This window comes from Mya arenaria, chromosome 16 (genome assembly GCF_026914265.1).
Source record: "Mya arenaria isolate MELC-2E11 chromosome 16, ASM2691426v1".
In the NCBI taxonomy this organism is placed as follows: domain Eukaryota; kingdom Metazoa; phylum Mollusca; class Bivalvia; order Myida; family Myidae; genus Mya; species Mya arenaria.
Window position 1 is genome coordinate 39212531 of NC_069137.1, and position 24871 is coordinate 39237401.

The following is a 24871-nucleotide window of genomic DNA, read 5'->3' on the forward strand; positions in this document are numbered from 1 at the left end:
AAAATATAACTAGGTTTTTACGTGAAATGGAAACGTTAATGGCAAAAAGTAGTTTAACAAAACATAAGGTAACACTTTTAAACATACATCCTCGTCTGCTCATATAATTCAAACAATAACAAGAAATACACATTTCAACGTCAAGGTTGTGCTAAGAACGAAGTGTACACATGCCGGATGGGATTATTATTCATTTTATTGTGTCATTTATGGATTGCTATTTGAATGCTGCAGTTATTGAATGTGCCATTGGTGAAAATCTGAGCAAGCTGGGACGATTCATCAGATTAAGATCTAGGGAATGGCGCAGTGGCAGTGGCAGTCGGACGTGGCAACAATGAATTAGTGGGTGGGGAAAGAAGAGCTTGGACGGCAGGTCCAGATGAATTTGATGCAGCTCCGGCGTTCATGCCATGGAGGACATTGCTCATGAAGCGTTTCTGATCGGCGCTTGGTTCCCTGGTGTATGACCGCAGGGAGGCTTCATTTCGATGACCAGACATGTACATTATATATCTGGCATCCAGACCAGTGTCACTGAGCTGTTGGATGGCAGTAGCTCTTAGACTATGGGCAGTGTAGGTCACACTTGTGCGTGCTTGCTTGCACATATCTCCCATGAAGAGGCTGTATGTTCTGGCCGAGAGCGGTGATTTAATATACCAGATGGAAGTTGTGGTGGGTGACATCAAAGCATTCTTATTGCATGAATTAAAAAGAAATTCTGCAGATGGATCTGTTTTCGCAACAAGTGCCTTTAGTAGAGCGACCGGGCATGCCTCGGACCCAGTGGCGTACATCCTCCTGTCAGAAGGCGCTTCATCCTTGATAATTCCTCCCTGGAAGTTTTTCTGCTGTGTTTCATGTGTAAGCCGCGCATATTCCAAACCATCTTCATCAAACAGAAACTCAAACGAGTCCCGCTTCAGTTGTTGATGGAACTCCAAGCCCCTGCTGACAAAGTGAATCGCAAGGTTATACCAGACTGCATGCCTAAGTGTTGAAGGTGAAGTCTCGGCTTTGCTGCAAATAATAATGGGTATATTTTCACAATTTTGCAAAATGATTTATTAAATAGGACATAATATGCTAATATTGAGATATATTGTATGTTAAATCATATTTCTTTACCAATTATTATACTTAGTGTCATTTTTATAACAGACTTAATGCGTATTTTTTTATATACCCGAATTAAACAGAAAACAACGAAATCTGCCATTTCAGACTGTAAAATATAAAATCCTATAACCGCCCTTGGGTATGCTAGAATTTTTACCTGATATAATCAGCAAGTCTTGACAAATCACCATTGCTGATAATACTTTTGTGCTTTGTAGGTAGAGATAGGCCTTCCCGCATCTGGGTTTTGAGGAGGCCATTGAGTGTGCGGTTTGCTGATTTGAACAGTTGGCCATGGACAATATCTATATTGCTGCCTGCAAGATTTAAAAAAAATCAGGGTTTTCGATGCCGGATTTAGAAATAAAAACATGAACATCTCTTAAAAAAATAAATTTTACACAATCAAACTAAAAACAAAGTAAATAAATTTAATTTGATTAAAAAAGTGTTATTATTGAAAATGATTTAGTATAAGTATGTTTAAGTCATACCAATATCGCTCAAGTGACGATTGAGAGCAGCCCTGATGTTTTTCATGGTGTTCTTGTGGTAAACCTTCAGTTGCAGTTCAGCAGACTTGATTTTCTTCTCCTGAGGTGCTACCTCGCAGTAAAACTTCCTCAACAGGTTGTTAAGACGTTCCTCCTCAACTGTGGCCAAATCAACGACATCCCCATGTACAGACAAGTGCCAGTCTGGGGAAGAAAGAATCATGTACCATTTTGATTAAATAATTTTAGTGGAAGTGTGTTATTTTAAGCAAAACTTTAGGACCTTCTGTGATAAAAAAACTGCCATAGAATCACATAAAATGTAAGGCAAACAAAATAAGTTTGATGTGTGTATATTTCTTTTTATCGTTTAATCAAATGTGCACACAAAGTTGTAAACATTAAAAAAAATAAAACACATACATGCAAATATTTATTGTGAACTTTATAAATCTGTCATTGAAATAAACCTTGAACTATTTTGAGGCCCCATTGAGTATTTTTCTTTGTTTCAGCTGCATGGTTTTTGTCTTCAATGTGTTTAACCTCTTCTTCTGTTTTTGGTTTAAATCGACTGAGTGACCCAGTTTCAGGTTCACTTTTAGTTTCGCTTTTGGTTTCCTTGCCTGTGTGTATGGCGTCTACATTTTCTAAGCCGGTAACTTCATTCAAAACCAATGGAAGATCTAGTTCTGATAGCATATTAAACAAATCGACATCAAATGTGCCGAAATCAGTGTCAAATGTGCCGAAATCAGCGTCAGCCATTTTAATCGTCTGCAGCAAAACTTTTCATTCATAAAAGTAGTACGCTGTTAATATTAATACGCGATGACTCACGATCCCAACATATCCGAAGATGTTGCGTTCATCGATTGATGAACGCAATTGCCCAAAGGCAGTTCATTGAAGGAATGGAAGTTGAGGTGTAAATATTGTTACGTGTCCAGTGTCCTGCTAACGATGGATGTATTAGCTGTGATCGGATTTACCGTTCGAACATTCAACGATGGCCAAACCGCTTACATAATGATTCAATTGATCAGCGGCAACTTTGCCTTTCAAGCCGATTTAATGGTCGGGATAATGTGTCTTGAACGACTTGTAGTTTTTACCTGGCCACATTCTTATATGAGAATATTCACCACATCAAATGTTAAGAAAATTGTATTTTGCATATTGCTTCTTATGTCGATTTTATATTAATGTGTACGTATTGGTGCATGTTACCTTACGACGCCAAATTTTACGTGGTCCGACGTCATCGGATCATGTTACAAAGCTACCTTAACAATGTTTTTTGTAGCAATTTTCAGCGTCATTATTTTGTCAATCATTTGCTACATAAACATATATTGAATTGTGCGAATGGAGCATATTCCGTCAAAAGCTGGACGATTCAAGAGTACTACAAAATTCCTACAACATTATAAGGCAACAATGATTGTGTTCGCATATTTACTTGTAATAATTTCAACGTCTATTGCTATAAGTATAATTATATCCCTTGGTTTTATCACCACATTGTTGCATCGGCTATTGATTGACAGTGTTTATACAATTAACTGTGTACTCGACACCTGTTTTTACGTGTTGTGGTTCCGGGAATGTCGAATGGAAATTCTCAAGATGGCGTGTCTGCATTTCTGTCCGGGAACAGAGGACAAAATTGAACAGATGCGCCTGGAATACCATTGAAAGAAAGTTTCGTCGGAACACTATTTACCCTGAGTTGACTCAATCATGAATAGACCCCATTGACGGAATATGTATGGATACATTTTGTAAGGCGCTGTAAGTCAAAAAGAAGGTACCTATTACTTTCGATAGTGATGATATAACCAAAAGTATATGTATTCAAGCTAACAGACTCTTAGTTACCAACAGCATTACTTAATAAATTATGTTTCAATTTATCTATAACTAATTACGAAAGAAAGAATCCACCACTGTAGATAGTTAAAAAAACACACTTATATGAATCTTCAAGTTAACCCTATTCTTAGATGCTAACACATTTATTATTCGAAACGTGTGTCAATTTACTTACGATACCAATATATGTGTCTACAAAACCAATACATGTATTTGTGTCAATTTATCTAAGAAATCAATATTTGTGTCAATTTATCAACCAAACCAGTACTCATTATGTTTGACTTGTCTATGATACCAGTACTCATTGTGTTTGATTTGTCTATGATAGCAGTACTCATTGTGTTTGATTTGTCTATGGTACCATTTCTCATTGTGACAATTTATCTAGGATACCAGTACTCATTGTGTTAATTCATCTACGATACCAGTACTCATTGTGTTAATTTATCTACGATACCAGTAATCATTGTGTCATTTTATCTACGATACCAGTACTCATTGTGGTTATTCATCTACGATACCAGTACTCATTGTGTCAATTTATCAACGATACCAGTACTCATTGTGTTAATTCATCTACGATACCAGTACTCATTGTGTCAATTTATCTACGATACCAGTACTCATTGTGTCAATTTATCTACGATACCAGTACTCATTGTGGTTATTCATCTACGATACCAGTACTCATTGTGTCAATTTATCAACGATACCAGTACTCATTGTGTTAATTCATCTACGATACCAGTACTCATTGTGTCAATTTATCAACGATACCAGTACTCATTTTGTCAATTGATCTACGATACCAGTACTCATTGTGTTAATTTATCTACGATACCAGTACTCATTGTGTTAATTCATCTTCGATACCAGTACTCATTGTGGTAATTCATCTACGATACCAGTACTCATTGTGGTAATTCATCTACGATACCAGTACTCATTGTGTTAATTCATCTTCGATACCAGTACTCATTGTGGTAATTCATCTACGATACCAGTACTCACTTTGTCAATTTACTTACGATACCAGTACTCATTGTGTTAATTTATCTACGATACCAGTACTCATTGTGTTAATTCATCTTCGATACCAGTACTCATTGTGTTAATTCATCTTCGATACCAGTACTCATTGTGTCAATTTATCTACGATACCAGTACTAATTGTGCTAATTCATCTACGATACCAGTAATCATTGTGCTAATTCATCTACGATACCAGTACTCACTGTGTCAATTTATCTACGATACCAGTACTCACTGTGTCAATTTATCTACGATACCAGTACTCACTGTGTCAGTTTATCTACGATACCAGTACTCATTGTGTCAATTCATCTACGATACCAGTACTCACTGTGTCAATTTATCTACGATACCAGTACTCATTGTGTCAATTTATCTACGATACCAGTACTCACTGTGTCAGTTTATCTACGATACCAGTACTCATTGTGTCAATTCATCTACGATACCAGTACTCACTGTGTTAATTTATCTACGATACCAGTACTCATTGTGTCAATTCATCTACGATACCAGTACTCATTGTGTCAATTTATCTACGATACCAGTACTCACTGTGGTTATTCATCTACGATACCAGTACGCATTGTGTCAATTTATCTACGATACCAGTACTCATTGTGTTTATTCATATACGATACCAGTACTCACTTTGTCATTTTATCTACGATACCAGTACTCACTCTGTCAATTTATCTTCGATACCAATACTGTGTCAATTTATCTACGATACCAGTACTCATTGTGTCAATTTATCTACGATACCAGTACTCATTGTGTTTATTCATATACGATACCAGTACTCACTGTGTCAATTTATCTACGATACCAGTACTCACTGTGTCAATTTATCTACGATACCAGTACTCATTGTGTTTATTCATATACGATACCAGTACTCACTGTGTCAATTTATCTACGATACCAGTACGCATTGTGTCAATTTATCTACGATACCAGTACTCATTGTGTTTATTCATATACGATACCAGTACTCACTGTGTCAATTTATCTACGATACCAGTACTCACTGTGTCAATTTATCTACGATACCCGTACTCACTGTGTCAATTTATCTTCGATACCAGTACTCACTGTGTCAATTTATCTACAATAACAATACTCATTATGTCAATTTATCAACGATACCTATACTCACTGTGTCAATTTATCTACGATACCAATACTCACTGTGTCAATTAATCTACGATACCAGTACTCATTGTGTCAATTTATCTTCGATACCAATACTGTGTCAATTAACTTACGATACCAGTACTCACTGTCTCAATTTATCTTCGATACCAATACACACTGTGCCAATTTATCAACGATACCAGTACTCATTGTGTTAATTCATCTACGATACCAGTACTCACTCTGTCAATTTTTCTACGATACCAGTACTCATTTTGTCAATTTATCTACGATACCAGTACTCACTCTGTCAATTTATCTTCGATACCAATACACACTGTGTCAATTTATCAACGATACCAGTACTCATTGTGTTAATTCATCTACGATACCAGTACTCACTCTGTCAATTTTTCTACGATACCAGTACTCATTTTGTCAATTTATCTACGATACCATTACTCACTCTGTCAATTTATCTACGATACCAGTACTTATTGTGTTAATTCATCTACGATACCAGTACTCATTGTGTTAATTCATCTACGATACCTGTACTCACTGTGTTAATTCATCTACGATACCAGTACTCACTGTGTCAATTTATCTACGATACCAGTACTTATTGTGTTAATTCATCTACGATACCAGTACTCACTGTGTCAATTCATCTACGATACCAGTACTTATTGTGTTAATTCATCTACGATACCAGTACTCATTGTGTTAATTTATCTACGATACCAGTACTTATTGTGTTAATTCATCTACGATACCAGTACTCATTGTAGTTATTCATCTACGATACCAGTACTCACTGTGTCAATTTATCTACGATACCAGTACTCACTGTGTCAATTTATCTTCGATACCTTTACTCACTCTGTCAATTTATCAACGATACCAATACTCACTGTGTCAATTTATCTACGATACCAATACTCATTGTGTCAATTTATCTACGATACCAGTACTCACTGTGTCAGTTTATCTACGATACCAGTACTCACTGTGTCAATTTATCAACGATACCAATACTCACTGTGTCAATTTATCAACGATACCAATACTCACTGTGTCAATTTATCAACGATACCAATACTCACTGTGTCAATTTATCAACGATACCAATACTCACTGTGTCAATTTATCTACGATACCAGTACTCACTGTGTCAATTTATCTACAATACCAATACTCATTATGTCAATTTATCAACGATACCTTTACTCACTGTGTCAATTTATCTACGATACCAGTACTCATTGTGTCAATTTATCTTCGATACCAATACTATGTCAATTTACTTACGATACCAGTTCTCACTTTGTCAGTTTATCTTCGATACCAATACACACTGTGTTAATTCATCTACGATACCAGTACTCATTGTGTCAATTTATCTGCGATACCAGTACTCATTGTGTCAATTTATCTTCTATACCAATACTGTGTCAATTTATCTACGATACCAGTACTCACTGTGTCAATTTATCTTCGATACCAATACTCATTGTGTCAATTTATCTATGATACCAATACTCACTGTGTCAATTTATCTACGATACCAATACTCACTGTGTCAATTAATCTACTATACCAATACTCACTGTGTCAATTTATCTGCGATACCAATACTCACTGTGTCAATTTATCTACGATACCATTACTCACTGTGTCAGTTTATCTACAATACCAATACTCATTATGTCAATTTATAAACGATACATATACTCACTGTGTCAATTTATCTACGATACCAATACTCACTGTGTCAATTTATCTACGATACCAATACTCATTTTGTCAATTTATCTACGATACCAATACTCATTATGTCAATTTATAAACGATACCAATACTCATTGTGCCAATATATCTTTGTTACCAATACTAATTGTGCTCGAAATGCAAAGAGTTACGTTTTACATGAAAAAAGAAAATCAACAAGGTCATATACAATATACATGTCATCTCTAGCTTGAAACAACGTTGACATTGCGAGGAATATAAAGCTGAAAACAATGTGTGGTTTAGGTAGCATTCGTCAACAAGGTAATTTACAATTAACGTGTCATCTAGAAAAAAAACCGTTGACATTGCGAGGAATATAAAGCTGACAAAGTATGTGCGGATTAGGCAGCATTGGTCAAAGAAAAATGGTAGGTAGGTAGGCTTGTTCCTCCAGTCGCTACAGTTGTTACATACATCAGAGGTCATACATGTGTATATATTCACATTGTATACATTCTTTCTATATATGCAGTAAATCTTAGTGGAACAATTTAAGTTGTCATTAATTATATCACATAAAACTTCTCTAAGATGTTCAATCATATTATATCGCTAGGATGGTCTAGTTCTCGCGACGCAACCGCGTACTGAGATTTAAACCCAGGTTCGAATCGTGATCCTATATACAGTTTTGCTTGACAAAACAGAACACTACTAACAGTTTGATACAAATTTAACATCTGACAACTGCAATGTGTGGTGGTCCCTTTAATAGTTTCTAAATTGTTGTCCTTGTTAAAAATCGAAATGGCAGTTCAATGCCTGTATTTATTTTCCCATATTTCCTTTGTACAACTCAGGTGTTGTACCCTTCATTTAACAATCATCAAATAAGAGCAAAGCTGTCCTGTACATTCGTTTCAAGTCCACATCAGTGATAGCTTCAGGTGAGCCAAAATGGACACACAGGGCAATGTGTGGCTGTTTTCAAACTTTAGTTAGTTGTTTAACAGGCTTGGGTGTATTCCCGATGAATAAATATACACCAATATACTGCGAACAAAAGAATGCGCGTGAAACGTCAAACATGTGCAAATATATCCCAAAAGCGCATGTCCGCCGTACCCTTATATTGCATTAGCGACCTACCTTTTCCAAGGACAGGCTGGATGAGTCTGTCACCGCTGTTTATGGATAGGTTTACAGCTCTGGTGTAATGTTCTTTTACTCTGATCATGCATTTTCATGTTGTAGTGGATTTTGGCTATCAAAGTGAGAATACACACAGTTCTTTATTTTTAAAATACCTGCATCGGGATATAATACTCCAGGTATGTTCCTTCATCGGGAATATTTATCCAACCTGTTAAATGGCAAATAAAAAAGGTTGAATGGGCTGGGGTTTTTTAAATGGTGCATGGGCATACTACTTTCATAAAGCACCACAAACCATCAAACAATTGCACCAGAGAAGCTTTCATTGGGAAATGGATCTATCGAGTCTATGGTGATCTACAACAAGTGCATTTTTAACAATTTCCGAACATGCTTGGAAAGAAGAGATGACCAACTTCCACAGATCGAATTCGATGTCAACAAGTGTGACTGGAATTAAGACTTGACAGTCTGTTTATTCGAGGAGTTTACACAATGTAGCAGCAATATTTCTATATTGAAACTCATTGTTGATCGTGTTTGTTTATACCTCAAATGGATTTTCGTCACCAATCTCCCGATGGGCAATACATGTGAATCCAGCAGTCTCCAAGTTCGAATGCCCCACGTTAATTTCGGCAAGAACTTCCCCGACGGTAGATGGGTTGATAACTGACTTCGTACACCGTTTTGAAGGGCCATGGACGCATTTTTCTACCATCATGGCGGTCACTTTGGCCGCCGCCATGTTTGCTTTAACGATCGTTACTTCGGTATATTTTCTAATGCCTCAGTTAAATGCTACATGTACAAGTAGAAGTTATTTTTCACAACCTCTCTTATACCTCTGTTAGGGCATAACTACATGTACAAAAATAAGTCATGTTTCGCACCCTTTCTAACACCTCTGTTAAGGCGTAGAGCTACATATTCAAATGGAAGTAATGTTTCACAACCTCTCTAATACCTCTGTTAAGGCGTAGCTACATGTGCAAGTAGAAATTATGTTGCACTACGTCAAGACGATATTGGAAGAATCAATTGGGTAACAAAAGTTAAAAGAGAAATATTATTTCCGTATGGAGTTGGCTACGTCTGGCTATGGCAAGACGTAGGCGACATTAATACTTTCAACTGCAATTTAAACTTCGCTTAATCAACTGTATGAATCAGGGATGGCGCGAAACCGTTAGTACATCTTCATGATGCGATCTCTATAAACATGTTAAATCCTTACTCAATACGGAACAATATATTACCATAAACCTGTCACATAATTGTTTTCGTGCGCTCGCGCGATTTAGGTGTTCAAGTCACCGGTTAAATATCGAAGTTGGCCGGCATCTTAACATAGAAAGAAATGACAGAATATGTGCGTCCTGCTTAATCAACGAGAAAAGGCTATTGTTAGCAGATGAATTTCATGCGTTTTTGATATGCCCGAGATTCTCTACTGCAAGAAGTCAGTTTTTATATGGCTGGTATAGGGGTCGAAGCTGACCTACATGCCTTTTACAGACTCCTACATTCAGATAATAGTTTTGTTATTAGACAAGTGACAATATTTATTTTTTACTTAGTAAAAATGGCGGATTAATATTGAAATTTGTTTACAATTTGTATTAAGCAATGAAACCACTGTATTGTAATTAATGATGTATATATATATAAAAGTATGTATTTTGGGCCGGATGTCTTTATGTACTAAATAAAGTTGAGTTGAGAATTTCCACAACCTCTCTTGTACCTCAGTTACAGCATAGCTACATACGAGGGTATAACCAGAAGTTCGTGGAATTGCTTAATAAAATCAACACATTTTAACATTTTTCAACGAACGTCAGCTCGCTATAAAATATATTTCAGCTGTAAATGACATATAAAATTTCAAACTGATACATACAATATAATGGAAACTACAGCTTTTTCATTAACATGAGGTCAGTATCGCCCCGCAGTTCAAACGTCAGAATCTGACGTCAACGTCATTACTTCTCAAAGTAAGAGCCGTTTGCCGCAATTCAACGTCGATGTCTCGCTACCCACTGCCGGTAAATGGTAATATATGTTAAGGCGTAGCTACTTGTACAAGTAGAAGTTATGTTTCGCACCCTTTCTAATATTCCTGTTAAGGGGTACATACACGTACAATTCAAAGTCCAAGAAATCCTTAGCAACCACTAAAATACCCCTGTGTAACAGTACCTACATTTATAAGTTCATGAAGTGTTTCACAAAATCTTCAATACTTCTGTAAAATAGTAGCTACACAAACAAGAAGTTCTTCCATATCGGGATAGATAAATAGAGAGGACCTTAAAGGACTCATTCAACGACTAATGTGGTTGACACTTTTTGACGGTGGATTAAGGGGAATCAAATGATTTTAACCATGTCGACTGTATCTTTATCACAAACAAGTTACATCTTCAATGTCTGTTTGCAAACTTCCATGTCCCTACATTTGATAAAATATAACTTTGTTGCACCCTTCTGTGCATGAAATAACACGATTTTTCTTAAGTGGGCAGTTTGCCAAAATGCATCAAGACATTAGTATATGTCGCTATTGTTAACTGTGAATATATCTGAGGCCAAGATTTAACACGCTAGGCAGTATCAGATTCCGTCACGTCGGCGGTAGCCTCTTGCCTCTCTTCATTAGCGGAAGTGCGCTCCTCCAGGGCATCTGAAGCAATAAAAAGCATCTTCCGAAGCGCTAGGAGTGCTAGCCCGTGCACTGCGATCTCGGTTTCCATCTCGCTGTGATAGTTTTTCACCGGAAACACGTGGTTTGGAGGTATACCAAACGCCTCGCTGACTTGGTCAACAGCAGTCTTGACCTCTGGACGCTTGAAAACGTCAGCAAGATTATCTGCAATTTCTTCGTGAAGCTTGTCTATTTTGGTCATGATAATCGCAAGTGGTATGCCTATACATGATAAAACAAGACTGATTTTAAGGCATAAAAGAGAACAATGTGGATACTTTAGTTGAAGAGAAACGTGTTGACCTACATGTCGATCAGTGGACGTGACAGAGGTTTGAAATTCGAAAGAAGTCAGTATGAGGACCATGTAAAGTATGGCACATCAAAACAGCCTTAATTTGCATATTATTAAATTTGTATCATATTATTTGAAAAAAATAAAATTTTACAATGACGGATTAATTTCTGCAATAATATGTTAATATCAATAATTTGTTTATATCTATATAAGTCATGAACATCGTACCTTTTTCTAGCGCAAGGTTTTTGAGGTCGTTTAACAAGGTCATGGTCACTGCGGGAATGTCACGTATTGTAGAAGAATCCAGCACAATAGCAACACAGTGGGCTTCCTCAGCTAACGATGGGCGGTGTACAAACCCAGGCGTCTTTGCTGATATGTGGCGCGAACAAGAGAACTGCAAGAGCATATACACGTGAACACGTGTTATTTTTACATTTTAGAACAGGGTACACATGCCCAATCATAAAACAAGAGGCCCAAGAGGGCCTATGCTCCACTGGCATGGCTCTTGTGGTCATTTTCAATCCAGAGAATTGTACGTATGGGTAATAGGCAACAAATATATAGTTCAATTTTTGTGTTTGGGTTAGCTAAAAACGCTGCACGTTCAACATCTGAGGACAGAGTGTTGTAAGCAGATCAGTTGCATGAACTATTTTAATATGTGCCAAGTAAAGGTAATCTGAGGGTAAAACATATTTGCTTTCAAAACTGTACTCATGGTCATAATTTCATTTCTGTAGCTTTAAAAATAAAAAGTTGGTATAAAAGGTCAAAGTCAAGGACATCCGAGGACAACATTGATGCTCGTTTGCATAACTGTACACATGGTCAAAATTTCATTGCCGTAGCTTTAAAAAATAAAAAAGTCTAAAGGGGTCGGGCCAGCTTTTGCCCAAGGGGCATTATTTTAAATGTTTTGCTAGACGGTCATCATATGATGCTCCACAACGAATAGCAAAGGTATGGGCCTTGTGTTTGAAACAAGAAGATTTTGAAAATATTTCTTAAATAAATCTCTAGGAAACTTGTGACCCCCGGGGCAGTACCAGTTTTGACCCAAGGGGCATTATTTGAACAACCATGGTAGTGGACCACTGAATGTAAGCCGTGTTCAAAATAGCACGGATCTGCACAGCTGTTTCAGACAAAAAGGTTTTTAACATTTCCCAATTTAAGTATACCAAACCTGTGAACCCGGGGACATGGCCAGTAATGACCCCAGGGGCATAATTTGAACAAACATTCACACGCAATTGTGACTTGACATGTAAACTTGGATAAAAATAGACTTCGCTCATATGGACCTGGCTAAATAATAGACTTAAAATCAAAACTGAAGACTGTATCGTGTTCACAAGCAATTGTTTACACAATAGCATTTTTATACTATCAAGGCCAATAATCTAGGCATGCATGGGCGGATCTGGCTGGTTTACGAAAGGAACCGAGCTCTAATGGAGATCTAGATACTGTACAAGTTCCATCGAGATACAACTGAAGACTGTATCGGGTTCACAAACAATTGTTTACAGACGCACGGACGCACATTACCATCGCATAAGCTCTTCTCGCCTTTGGCCAGTAGAGCTAAAATTGGGAAAGCAAATGTGTCACTCTTTTTCAGCAATGGTATTTCATAGAAGCCCCTGTTGTGAAATTAGCTCAAACGACAAATTAATCAAAACAATAGCTTTAAGCTTTGCTACATATGAATTAACCGGAAGCTTCATACTATTTGATTCGTTGATGATATAATAGTACCTCAAAGGAGGAGGGAACATGACCATCTAGCAGGAAGTTAATGTTTAACGCATCTAATCCCGAATGGTCCCCGATACCTGGCGTGTCACAAAGCCTGAGGTTGAGACAAGAGCCGCCAGATTTGCGTACTGGGTAAGTTATGTACTGTAAACAATATATTAATGCGTCATGATTATCATTATGTTGAAGACAGAAACCTGTTCATTGGAATGTTCTTTGTTTAGTTTTTGTTTGGACGAATGTCGTTTTATGCATTATCATGAGCGTATACAAGGATTTCTGATTCATTTATGGAACTTTTGATTTATCAGCATCATTTAGATTATGGCCTTTAGAACCACTACTATTTAAGACTCTTTACTTTGTTTCATTTCCAGAACAAACTTATCATATCTTAGCTTCAAAGAATAAGACAACCATCAAAAACGTTTTGTGCCATTCCGTACCTTTCTGGTGACGCTCTGTGATGAAGTACCGACGGCGGCTTTATGCATAATTCTGTCGGCGAACGGGGACATGGCGGTATTGATAAAGCTGGATTTTCCCGCGCCGACAGGGCCAACAAGTAATAACTGGAAGTCGGTTATTCCACTTCCTTTTGGTGGAGTTATTGACGCAAGCTCTTCTTTTAACTTTGAAATGTACTAAAACAGGACAAGAACCATTAACATTAAGAAAAATAGCACAGACAGGTTAAAGAGATGGTAAACTATTACAAAAACGTACATTATCCAAAACGAACGCTTCGGTCAACCTGGCGTGTACCGAAGCATTGGGACTATTATATACATCCATCAAATCGAAAATAAAACAATTTGATAGTACTTATATACCTCATCAGTGAGAGCAGGTGTTTTTCGCCATGTTCTGTGCGTGTCCGTTGATTTTCGAGGGTAATCTGCTGATGGTAAAATCCAAATTTAAGTGTGTTCAGTTTATGCTCTAGGCTGCGACATAAGTTTAACATAGTTCCAGAAAAAACTTTAAGAGGATTGACTTACGTTTACAAACATAATCCACTTAAATCTGAGATTTTAAAGTTTGAAAATAATGGAAAGCAAGAGAAAAACCTCACCGAAAACAGCATACACTTCCATTTCCGTGACAACCATGCTTCCATTGTTTATGTCTTTGTTCGAGACGTTATTGTTATGATAAAAGTGTCCAAGAGAAATACTGCCATTCAGACTAAATGTTCCGTCGTTATTCAAAGGCACAGTGTTTGAAAAGGCTTTAAAATCTGGATATCCGAAATTTGAGCTGTCATTTGAATTACAATATATGGCCTTTGACGCATCTTTTGGTCGAAATATGTTCACAGCACGTTTTCCCGAGTTCATCAATTGAAAGATGAAGGCAGTTTTATCCTCGGTGTGGAAACCGACGCTGCTCTGCCAACTGACGCCTGCGTACCCACCATATACAGAGCCATGTGGGTTGTAGAGAACCGTCACGGTCGGTCCCTGGTTGTCACACTTCCGGTGGAACTCAGTGGCGGTGCAACCGTCCCTGGTTATGCTGTACAGGAGCCGGAATACCTTTGGTCCAGATCCAATAAAAGCTTCCAGTTGGTCCATCTGATATTCGGTAAGTTTTCCTGTCATTCTGAAAACCGGGGCTGTAAATATATAAAATTATGTAGGATGTGTAGTATTGCCTATTGGTATAGTATATATGCACGGTTATTGGAACTGTTCTATAAAAAGCCAAACACCTTCCCGATCATGGAATCACTGCCGTTTCGGGAACCCAGCCATTTGTAAGCCTCAAATGTCATTCTACATCGTTGATACTGACCTGCTGTTATGAACTTGACCATTATTAACGAAAATCAGACTCAGATATTACTAATTCCTATCACGCATTTTTCCCTTTTCATTCCAGTAAATGTTTTTAAAACCCGCTCTGTGTTAAATATATGTATTCTGTTCGCCAAAATAAATAAACAAAACAAAACTATGATTTTGTAAATTGAAATTTGTGCATTTCTAAAAATAAAAATGAATAAAATAAGTAAATAAATAAACAATCAATTGATGTGCATATATATACACGTAAGCATAATGGAAATTAATATTTCATAGCATTCATCAGTGTTACATTACCTGTGTTTATGTTAATTAAATCTTTACCACCGCTGTAATTAAATCGAAAGCGAAAGTACACTTTCAGAAATTTAGGGGACGTTACTCTTTTATGTCGTATTTGTTATATCGGTTTTACTTCCAAGAACAACTGGATTTTTGTTCGTTACAGTTTGATTATTCAAATACTTTAGCAAGACGAAATTGGATGTAATACATAAAAGACGCATCTGTGAATATATGTTCAAGTGAGAATACATTGTTTTATCACGCATTTCGAATGATGGTAAATAGAGTTCTAAAGGTTTAACGTTCTAATAATTGATGAGTTGGTATACCTCGGCAGAACAATAAATTATGATATCAAGCCAGAAACATGTTACGGATTTAATAAAAAACGTATTCCCCCCAACAACCAAATTGCAGACAATAAATGTGTGGAAAATGTTCCATACACTTTAGGTCAATATCTAGTGGGTAATCGAACCCGAGACTAGTACTATGTATTATCGTGAAAACTTACGTATATATTATATCTTTGTAATGCGTGTTGCCGTTAATGATCTATAATTGTTAGTAGTTTTGTTGTCGAAATGATCGAACATTTTGATTGTTCTCAAACAATGGAACATATCGATCAAAGCCCTCTGAAACGAAACATTATTTACATATTCATGTATATATACTTATATTTCGCAGTTTGGCATTGAGAACGTATGTATCCTATGCTGGCCAAATATTGTTTTATCAAATTTATTTATGTTTTTATTCATTATACAATTACATGCATAACATTGTGTAAGGACAAGAATACAATATTTAACTGATGTGACTCGTGGAGAAAAGCGACGTTTATCATGGTAGATACTTGTTGATATAAGGTTCAGAATAAGGCAAAAATGCTTATTCTTAGTTTCTTTTTTAAACATATTGCAGCATTAAATAGACTTTAAAGTGACACTCTTATTCAAAATCAATACATACACATGTGAAACAAACATTAATCACTTACTAAATAATGCATTTATGGAAAATTTTAATAACTTATAACAAGATTGTAATAGTGTATTTAAAAGCTAAAAAAGCAAAAAAAAGGTTGGTGAGTGTTTAAATATTTACTGTGATCGACAATCGTTTCATAAGGTAGAAAAACCTTGTTTCCTGTACCTTTCTTTCAAATTAAACTCGGTATCCTTTCAATCCAATTGCTTTAATTGTGGTTAATCTTATTTGGGAGTAAGAGTGCATCTTTAAATAGATTGATTATTTTAAACATATCTCATTGAGCAGTAATATGCCATAGGTCATTTGTAATTACAAGTAGCAAGGTCACGAACATTGCCTTAGCAAACTACTATGTCATAACCGGAAAAACGATATAAACAAATTACAACCAGAGTGCACTAAAAATAGCCTTTCACAGAGTGAAGGACCTCACCCCAACTTTCAAGTCTATATATTTTTCGTGTGTCAGACAAAGTTACGCCCGAAGTTGCACTCCCGTAAATTGAATAGCCCCTTATTTTGTATGCTTCATTTCGGATATAGTTCCACTCATTTGAGGATTTATAATTTGCAAGAAGTTGTTTAAGATTTTCACAATACCTTGAAAAGTTTCATATTCCAATGAAGAGTTTGATGTATAAGCTGTCAAATTTGCCTACCTTTGTCTGTTAATATTGATATCCTTTTTAAGGCAATTTTTTCTGAATCAATTATTTAAAAAATATAGCAAACATTTTGCAGTTGATTATAGATAAGTAATCATGGGTTTTAAATGTAAAAGTGATTCAATGTTGCTATTGCTCATAATGCTATAGTTTTCAAAATATTGGGAATCATTCAGAACATAAATTTCAATACATGTGCGTCATATCTTTGCGTAAGCCAGTAAGATCAAGTAATTTAGTAAGGCATCTTTTGAATTTTACTTATTGTTATATCGCTATCATGCAAATAGTTAATTAATCATGCACGCTTTTTAGTTATTTATCTCATATTCAAAGCGGCGTAATAAAGCCGAGCGCCCTGATTATTATGGCAACAATGGTCTTAATCTATGATAGACTTTTGTAACGTTTCCTAAAGTATTCAACCTTCGGTTATTGATTCTGTTTGAATGTTTGCTTCAAATTTCAATCCTTTCTTTATTCATTCGTAAAATGTGATAATATTATATTTAGATAGCAGGGTATTTCTTTCTTCTACGCGATCATTGACGCCTTTGTTCACATTGCAAATGATGCCAACCAATTGAACAAAACAGAAGTATTAAGTTTTTGAATAGCTTCCAAATCAGTTATAAATTTTAAAGTTGATTGAAGACCTTTTGTCATGCATATACATTTTTCGAATTTCGAGATTTAAGATATTTAATTACATTTAATTGGAATACATTGCAGTGCCGATTAAGCTTTTGAAAAATAACGCTTGGAAGTTAGTTTGAACAAGAAACGTGTTTAAGGGCTTATCTAAAAAAACAGGTATTGTTATTGGTTATTTAATAGTAAACATTATTTGCCAAAAAGCTTTCCCAGATTAAATGCTTCATTACGATAGTACCTGTCCTACAACGATTGGTAAATGTTTTGAATCTGAACTTATATGTACAGTTTAAAATATATAGGTTATTGCCTTGTTTTTTGATTGCGATTGTATATAAAATACAATCTCCTGTGTCAATAGGGGAAGGCAATAACTCCTAAGCGTTATAATATTTCGTTTAAGTGTATATACTGTATTAATATCTAAAGTGATTTGATTTATTACGTGTTACGCCAATATTATTTAAATAGATTATTGTTCATACTCTAGGCTTAATAATGTGTACAAAATGCATAGTATGTAAAGGAGCGTATATGTGGCCTTATTAGGTGAGCTCTTTGCGTTCGATCATTATCTTATTGAGCAGATTAGAGGTAAATAATATGTTGGTATATCATCAAAAAGGTCACCATTGTATGGGATAGTTCCCAACCATGAAAACGTTCGTTCACTGGTGCTCTCAAACACATCATAACTGGTTTCAAGCCCAGGCAATTGTTATAAGAAATGTTTGAATCGTCTTCACAGCCGTGCTTGAATTTTTTAGCATGATAAGATATAAGCACTGATACTGATACAAGCAAGTAGGTAATTTAAATTACTACTGATAGATTTTATTGTAATTGATAGTGCTATCGATCAACACTTTGTTTAATGATACATTTAACAAAATAACATAAGATTACAGTTTGCGATTGCCTACGTCTAATCTTCATGCAAGTGGTACTCGATATTTACCAGGTAAACGTTTCAAAATGGCGGGAAACTGCCTCAAGATGAGATGGATCAACTGAATTTTTTTTTAAAAACTTTAGCATTGTTATCAGGGGCACATTAAGTGTGACTAATTTACAATTTACGAATGACACATTTTGTTTTCTTAATGTCCACTACATGTTTGAAAATGGTTTGAAGACTTACGCATGCCTAAAAATACCCATTTAAAGTTAAGTTTTGCACGGGCGGATGGGTTTGATTGTTCTTTAAAGCGCCACTCAGTTCACCTGAACTGCCTGAAATGTTTTTAATAGTTTGAATTGTGAATCTCACAATACACATGTGAGGCTCGTTTTGAGCCCTATATCATATTGGTTTCAGAATGGCGGGACGGCTAACTGAAAAACAAAAGGATCAACTCGAAACTTGGATTGGTTCTGGACCCAAGACTTTTAAACTCATATACAACATCACACGGGTCGAATGCAGTGCCCAAGAATTTCACCGAACATGCGACAACCAGGGACCCACCGTGACGGTTCTCTATAACCCAGAGGGCTCCGTGTACGGCGGGTACGCTGGTATTAGTTGGCAGAGCAATGGAGGATACATGGAAGATGAGAGCGCGTTTATCTTTCAATTGATGTACTCAGGAAAACTTGTTTTGAATACATTTCGACCCAAAGACGCTTCAAAGGCGTTGCGGTTTCAAGCACAGGACGGTCCTTGTTTTGGTTGCCCAGATTTACTAACATTTACCGGTGACGTGGCGATGTCTGTTGAAGGATACTTCTGTCTAAATGGAAGAGTTTCTCTAAATAATTATTTTAAGGACAAAAGTGTTCCAAACACAAATATAAACAACGGACATATGAAGACTGCTGAGATTGAGGTTTACTCTGTCAACGGTAAAACCCCCCAAAAACATTGCTATTTAGCTTCAATCAATGCTCGTTCATTCACTTTTCATTTATTTCACATCGATGAAAAATGTTTTCTGTTCATTTCTGATTCATATGTTTTAAGAACCGGTTAACGATATAGTATGTATTTTGCAACTAAACAATATTGTCCAAATAATAACTTATAGCTGTCGTTAACACTTTTATTTGAAAAGAACTTTTTAAATTATGTTTTAACATTACCAACTATCAACTTATCTACAGATGTTAAACTACGCCCGGAAACGAAAGCTTTTATTAGCACCAAGAAAACGCAATGTACAGGTTACATTTGGAGAAACGCTTTGGACTTAACTGATGAGGTACAGTTTTGATAGTTGGTGGAACTGTATAAAGGACAACAGTATAACGTTTTAAGAGAATACGTCAATTGGGATAAGCCAGTCGCCATTTGTCGACAAATAGTCTATGAAAATATGTGTATCGTGTTATGTCGATTTATTATAGTATGATATTTTATGTATTTGTCTTAACAATAGTACTTTTTGATTTAATTATGGATATATTCCTTTATTTAGGAAATATATAATTCAATTCAAACATAGGATGAAGTCAGATTATCAAAATGTATTAACATTCAAATATACTCTGAACGAGAAATCTTTCGGAAGCACTAATCATTGTAGAATCTTAACAAAACAGTCATTCATTTAAATAAAAAGGTTTTGTTATCTTAAATAGTATGTGTGTAACGCTTATTTTGCAGACAGTAAAATCCCTCTGCCAGGAAATCAGAGAAGTCAGACCGAAGACTGGAACTGACGTCACAGACTTTCGTTTGCTGTTGATTGGTCCAATCGGGGCCGGAAAATCAAGCTTCATCAATACTGCCATGTCCGCTTTCACCAGTAGGGTCATGCACAAGGCTCCTGTTGGTACTTCGGAAACTGGGCTTACCAAACAGGTACAACAAAATGTTCAAAGTAATAACCCTTTACTGATAGAAAATAGTCAATGTATAACATACTATTATATAGATGTACACCTTACGTAAAGAGATAGCTCATCCATTCAATGCATATATGTCCATATATTAAATGTATACATTTATCAATTTCAGTTCATACCTTATCAAGTACGCGAGACGGACGGTTCGCTTTTGCACTTCCGTCTTTGTGACACGCCTGGCCTTGGAGACACTTCCTCAATAGATGCAATCAATTTGCACTTTCTTTTGGACGGACATATACCGCCATCATTTGAGGTCATTAAGATCCTAGTCTTGATTTCTTTCATTTAGAAAAAATGAGTTCTGTTTTACTGATTTACAACATAGATTATTCAACTTAGTAACCTGGAAATGAATTGAAGCTTTACAATGTTTTTTTTTTCATTTTAAACCAAAAAGCATACTGCTTTGAAGGTTGGGCAGAATTCTTTCTGTAGATTTACAATTTTTAAACTGTTAAATCGCTTTTTCCGTTTGTGTGAATTAGTATTAAACAAACGAAGATCTTAAACTTTGTTTGATAAAATCAAAGTTCTTACCTTTATATTTTCAAAGGAACGCGTGAAATTATAAGATCGATGAAGCGTCATCACTATGTCCTTTCCAATCTACTTTTATATTGTGGAACTTCAAAGCAGCTAACTCTAACGAAACAATTGCCATTTTCGATGCTTCAATCTTAAATCACTCTTGCATATCTTTTTTTTTGTTAAGTTTTCCTCGTCGCGACATGTGAGCGCAAAGACTGTCGGCTATATTTCGAAACCTGCACTAGCACAAGAAATTCACAGCGTTGCTCTTGTGCTAGACGCCTCCACAGTCAATGGAATGTCTTCAACAGACACATCTTTGCTTAACTACTGCAAAAGATTGATATTAGAAAAAGGTATGACCATATTTTCTGTTGAGTACACAGTCTGTAGAGATGCAGATTCTATCACATGTTCAGACGTGAATTAAATAAATTGATGTGTCAGTATTGTTTTTCAGTTCGAAATTAAGATCGCTACAATGATTCTAATTTTAGCCATACCTTTCGTGGTAATTTTGACCAAAATCGACAAACTTCACGAAGAAATTGCAGACAACCTAACTGACGTATTTAAGCGTCCAGAGGTCAACCAAGCTGTAGAAAAGGTCAGCGAGGCGCTGGGTATTCCACCAAACCACGTTTTCCCTGTGAAAAACCACTACCGCGAGGTGGAAACAGAAATGTCAGTTAATGCTCTTTCTCTTATGGCGCTTCGGAAGATGGTACTGTTGGCATCGGATGTTTTGGACGTACGCACTTCCAGTAGCAAAGAAAATCAAGCGGATTTAGCCGTGACAGAATCTAATTCTGCGTAAATTGTTTTTTTACAGATGAAGCGACAGTAACAATTAACAATGAAGACAAAACTTAAAAAAATGTTATTTCTGGATGTTTTGTCAATCCATTACAAACCGTCCACAAAATCAGGAAACCATTGTATATTAGTTCAGCCTAAAATACATAATATGGTACATGTATTTATTTCTAGAAAGAAAAGTCGAAGGTATCGTTTTAACCACATCATCAATCGTTACCGAAATCAATGACATGGTTTCTAAGCAACCTGATTGTTTTGTAGAAGCTTTAAAAATCATTTAAGTTGTATATGTTGTCTTGTGTGTGTGTGTGTGTGCGTGCGTGCGTGCGTGCGTGTGTGCCGTTATACAATAGACAATGTTCTTCACAGAGGTCAAGCACTATGTGAGTAAGCGAGCCTTACATAATTTCGTGACGAGTTGAATAAAAGTGTGTATTTTATATCATGACGAGTGTCAGACTCTTTTTATCAGAGACGTTTTCCAGTGAATAATAGCAAAAACGACTTACCTGTTTCATCTGCTCTAGTGATGTGCCGAATATCGCAAAGCAGTGCCACTTTCCGCGCTACATGCATTGCAGAAATGTACTACCCGGAATAATTTAGAATCATGGATACATCCGATATTATTTTAATCCGTTAATACGTAAAATGCATACTTAACATACATCAAGTAAGAATTACAACAAAAACCCTATACTTTTAACGATTTTTTTCACTTCAAAAAGTGACATATCAAGTTTGAACACATTAAGTTTCGAACGTCTAAAAATGTTTCTAATCAAAACACCAAGACACAATACCACGCTTTCATCGTTAAAATAAGAAAGAAATTACACTTTTGACTTACTAGAATATTGCAAATAAAAAATTTCTTGTTTGTTCACAAATATGCGGATTTATATGTTTTCTGACCAATAAAAATAAAGCAATGTACACATTTGTAATACAGGAAAATACGTGATTTATTTAAAAGTATGCGTGACGGAAAATATCACTTTCAACGTAACTTTAAAGTTATTTTGCTGATCAGATTTCCATAGTATTTGGTTTGCAGGGTTCTGACTTAATTAATGTTGTTGTTTTGGGTTTTATTTAATCCTCTTGAAGGAGAGGAGTAAACAACCCTTATCATAATGTTGTTGCTGAGATAATAGATGCATTTGTTATACAAAAGCTGTTTTAGTTTCGTTTTCATGATAAAGTTGTTGCTTTACTTTGTTTGCATACATTGCATATGCGTTTGTTTTTACTTCTTTCATTTGAAAGCTGTGTTGTAGTCTTGTTTTCATAATTTAGATTTGAATTCATTTCATATGCGTTTGTTTTAACATTTGTTGATATATACTTAAACAGCTGAGGTAAAAAACACATAATGTTGTGGCTACAGTTTTAGATACTTGTTTTAATGTTAAAGCTATGTTAAAGCTTTGTTGTAGCATTATTTTTACATTCTAGTTGATGTAATTGCATTTGAGTTTTTTTTTTACATTTGTAAGATATGTACTCAAAAGATGAAGTAAAGAACATAATGCTGTGCTACAGTTTTAGATACTGTATTAATATTTAAGCTATGTTGTAGCATTCTTTTCATAATTAGTTCGATTGAATTAATTTTAATACATTGCAATTGCGTTTGTTTTAACATTTGTAAGATATGTATTAACATATTTGAAGAAATATTACTAACCATAATGTATTGTCTATAATTTTAGATACTAGCTAAAAGATAAAGCTTGGTTTCATAATTAAGTTGTTAGTTAATTTGAATACATTGTACTTGCGTTTGTTTTAACATTGGTAAGATGTGTACTAACATATTTGAAGAAAAATCTAACCATAATGTTGTGGCTACAGTTTTATATACGTTATAATGTTAAAACTGTGTTGAAGTATTGTTTTCATAATTAAAATAATTTGATTAGTTTGCATACAACGCACTTGCGTGTATGTTTACAGTTTTTACAATGTTTAGATATGTTTTACAACTACTTCTCAATGCACTCTTCTTCACGCTCAAAAAACTGTGTATTCTCGCATAACTATGTGTTTTCCATTATTATGTATTTTCGCATAACTGTGTGTTTTATGTACATTCTAATATATAAACTAAAATTTCGTATCTGAAGACTGGAATATAAGTTTGATGTTATTTACGTTTTAACATGTGAATAAGTCGTGCAGATAACGCTGTATAATTATTCAATGTCAGTGTTGCTGTTGTGCGCAGTACTCACTTGTTTTAGACAATGGTATTTTACCGATTGGGTGACTAAAATTTTGAGTGCGTTATTTATTTCGGATGTTCAAAATATTAAGATAAAAATTGAAAAGCATCAGTGCAATATATTATTCGTTCCATTTTCGCACCTTTCAGTTTTAATTTAGACAACAATGAAGTTTATTTTAAGGTTTATTCTAAATTAGCTCGATTTTGATGAAAGCTGACAGGTTTATAGTGATGTCATGCTCGAGTGCGTTTCCTAGATAGAAACCAGTACTTGTGTTTATTTTTAGAAATAATGAGGATTACCCTTGAAGGGGATAAAGTCCACCTGTTAGGTGTGTGGCGGACACTCATACCACTAGACCAAATATTACCCTCGATGATGATTTTAGAATATATGCAATACTGAAGCCGTTTAAAACGTCAGCACTTTCGGAGACTGGACGGAATAGGTTTATGTTGCACTTCTATGGCCATATCGGGGTCCCAACAATTTCGCTATCCAAACACGCTTTAACAGTATATACGAAGTATTTTCACTTGTGCGAGTGCGAATTATTTGTCTTTCAAAGACAATTAACTTCATAGTCAATGACTTCAAAGACACTATTTTAACATCTTTAGAAATTTTCTACATGGCGAAATTTTTCAGTTATTGAGCTTAACTACAACGCCCGATTTGTAATACTGGCATTTGGGCCTAGAACTA

At 35.5% G+C, this 24871-nt stretch overlaps 3 protein-coding genes across 6 annotated transcripts; 1 reads left to right on the forward strand and 2 right to left on the reverse strand.

Annotated features, from left to right (window-relative positions):
- Positions 1–1605: 1605 nt before the first annotated feature.
- LOC128221624 (uncharacterized) lies at positions 1606–2384 on the reverse strand. Its single transcript, XM_052930228.1, has 2 exons — positions 2087–2384; positions 1606–1820 (listed from the first exon to the last, which is right to left on the reverse strand). The coding sequence occupies exons 1-2, from the start codon at positions 2382–2384 to the stop codon at positions 1606–1608; spliced, it is 513 nt and encodes a 170-aa protein (XP_052786188.1).
- Positions 2385–10386: 8002 nt separating this feature from the next.
- LOC128222196 (interferon-induced protein 44-like) lies at positions 10387–17147 on the reverse strand. Of its 4 annotated transcripts, none has more exons than XM_052931106.1 (7): positions 17079–17147; positions 14406–14948; positions 14164–14231; positions 13777–13974; positions 13331–13474; positions 11789–11960; positions 10387–11484 (listed from the first exon to the last, which is right to left on the reverse strand). In XM_052931106.1, exons 2-7 carry the CDS (start codon positions 14932–14934, stop codon positions 11162–11164), a joined length of 1434 nt encoding a protein of 477 aa, XP_052787066.1. In that variant the 5' UTR covers positions 14935–14948; positions 17079–17147; the 3' UTR covers positions 10387–11161. The 4 variants fall into 4 exon arrangements, with proteins under 4 accessions (XP_052787066.1, XP_052787064.1, XP_052787062.1 ...); XM_052931104.1 differs by lacking the exon at positions 17079–17147 and adding an exon at positions 15436–15502; XM_052931102.1 differs by lacking the exon at positions 17079–17147 and adding an exon at positions 15128–15223.
- Positions 17148–17742: 595 nt separating this feature from the next.
- LOC128221260 (interferon-induced protein 44-like) lies at positions 17743–24271 on the forward strand. The gene is made up of 7 exons (XM_052929799.1): positions 17743–17897; positions 19057–19583; positions 19842–19939; positions 20344–20541; positions 20698–20841; positions 21301–21472; positions 21614–24271. Exons 2-7 carry the CDS (start codon positions 19058–19060, stop codon positions 21931–21933), a joined length of 1458 nt encoding a protein of 485 aa, XP_052785759.1. The 5' UTR covers positions 17743–17897; position 19057; the 3' UTR covers positions 21934–24271.
- Positions 24272–24871: the final 600 nt, after the last annotated feature.

What these genes read in the sequence shown, in the direction of transcription:
- LOC128221260 (XM_052929799.1), top strand. Translation starts at nt 19,058, where the DNA reads ATGGCGGGACGGCTAACTGAAAAACAAAAGGATCAACTCGAAACTTGG. An exon ending in TGAGGTTTACTCTGTCAACG is followed by an intron (nt 19,584 to 19,841) that starts GTAAAACCCCCC and finishes ACTTATCTACAG; the next exon opens with ATGTTAAACTACGCCCGGAA. An exon ending in ATATACCGCCATCATTTGAG is followed by an intron (nt 20,842 to 21,300) that starts GTCATTAAGATC and finishes TTTTTTGTTAAG; the next exon opens with TTTTCCTCGTCGCGACATGT.
- LOC128221624 (XM_052930228.1), bottom strand. Translation starts at nt 2,384, where the DNA reads ATGGCTGACGCTGATTTCGGCACATTTGACACTGATTTCGGCACATTT. An exon ending in GGGCCTCAAAATAGTTCAAG is followed by an intron (nt 1,821 to 2,086) that starts GTTTATTTCAAT and finishes TTTCTTCCCCAG; the next exon opens with ACTGGCACTTGTCTGTACAT.
- LOC128222196 (XM_052931102.1), bottom strand. Translation starts at nt 15,149, where the DNA reads ATGGTCAAGTTCATAACAGCAG. An exon ending in GGTCAAGTTCATAACAGCAG is followed by an intron (nt 14,949 to 15,127) that starts GTCAGTATCAAC and finishes ATATATTTACAG; the next exon opens with CCCCGGTTTTCAGAATGACA. An exon ending in CACCTGCTCTCACTGATGAG is followed by an intron (nt 13,975 to 14,163) that starts GTATATAAGTAC and finishes GTCCTGTTTTAG; the next exon opens with TACATTTCAAAGTTAAAAGA.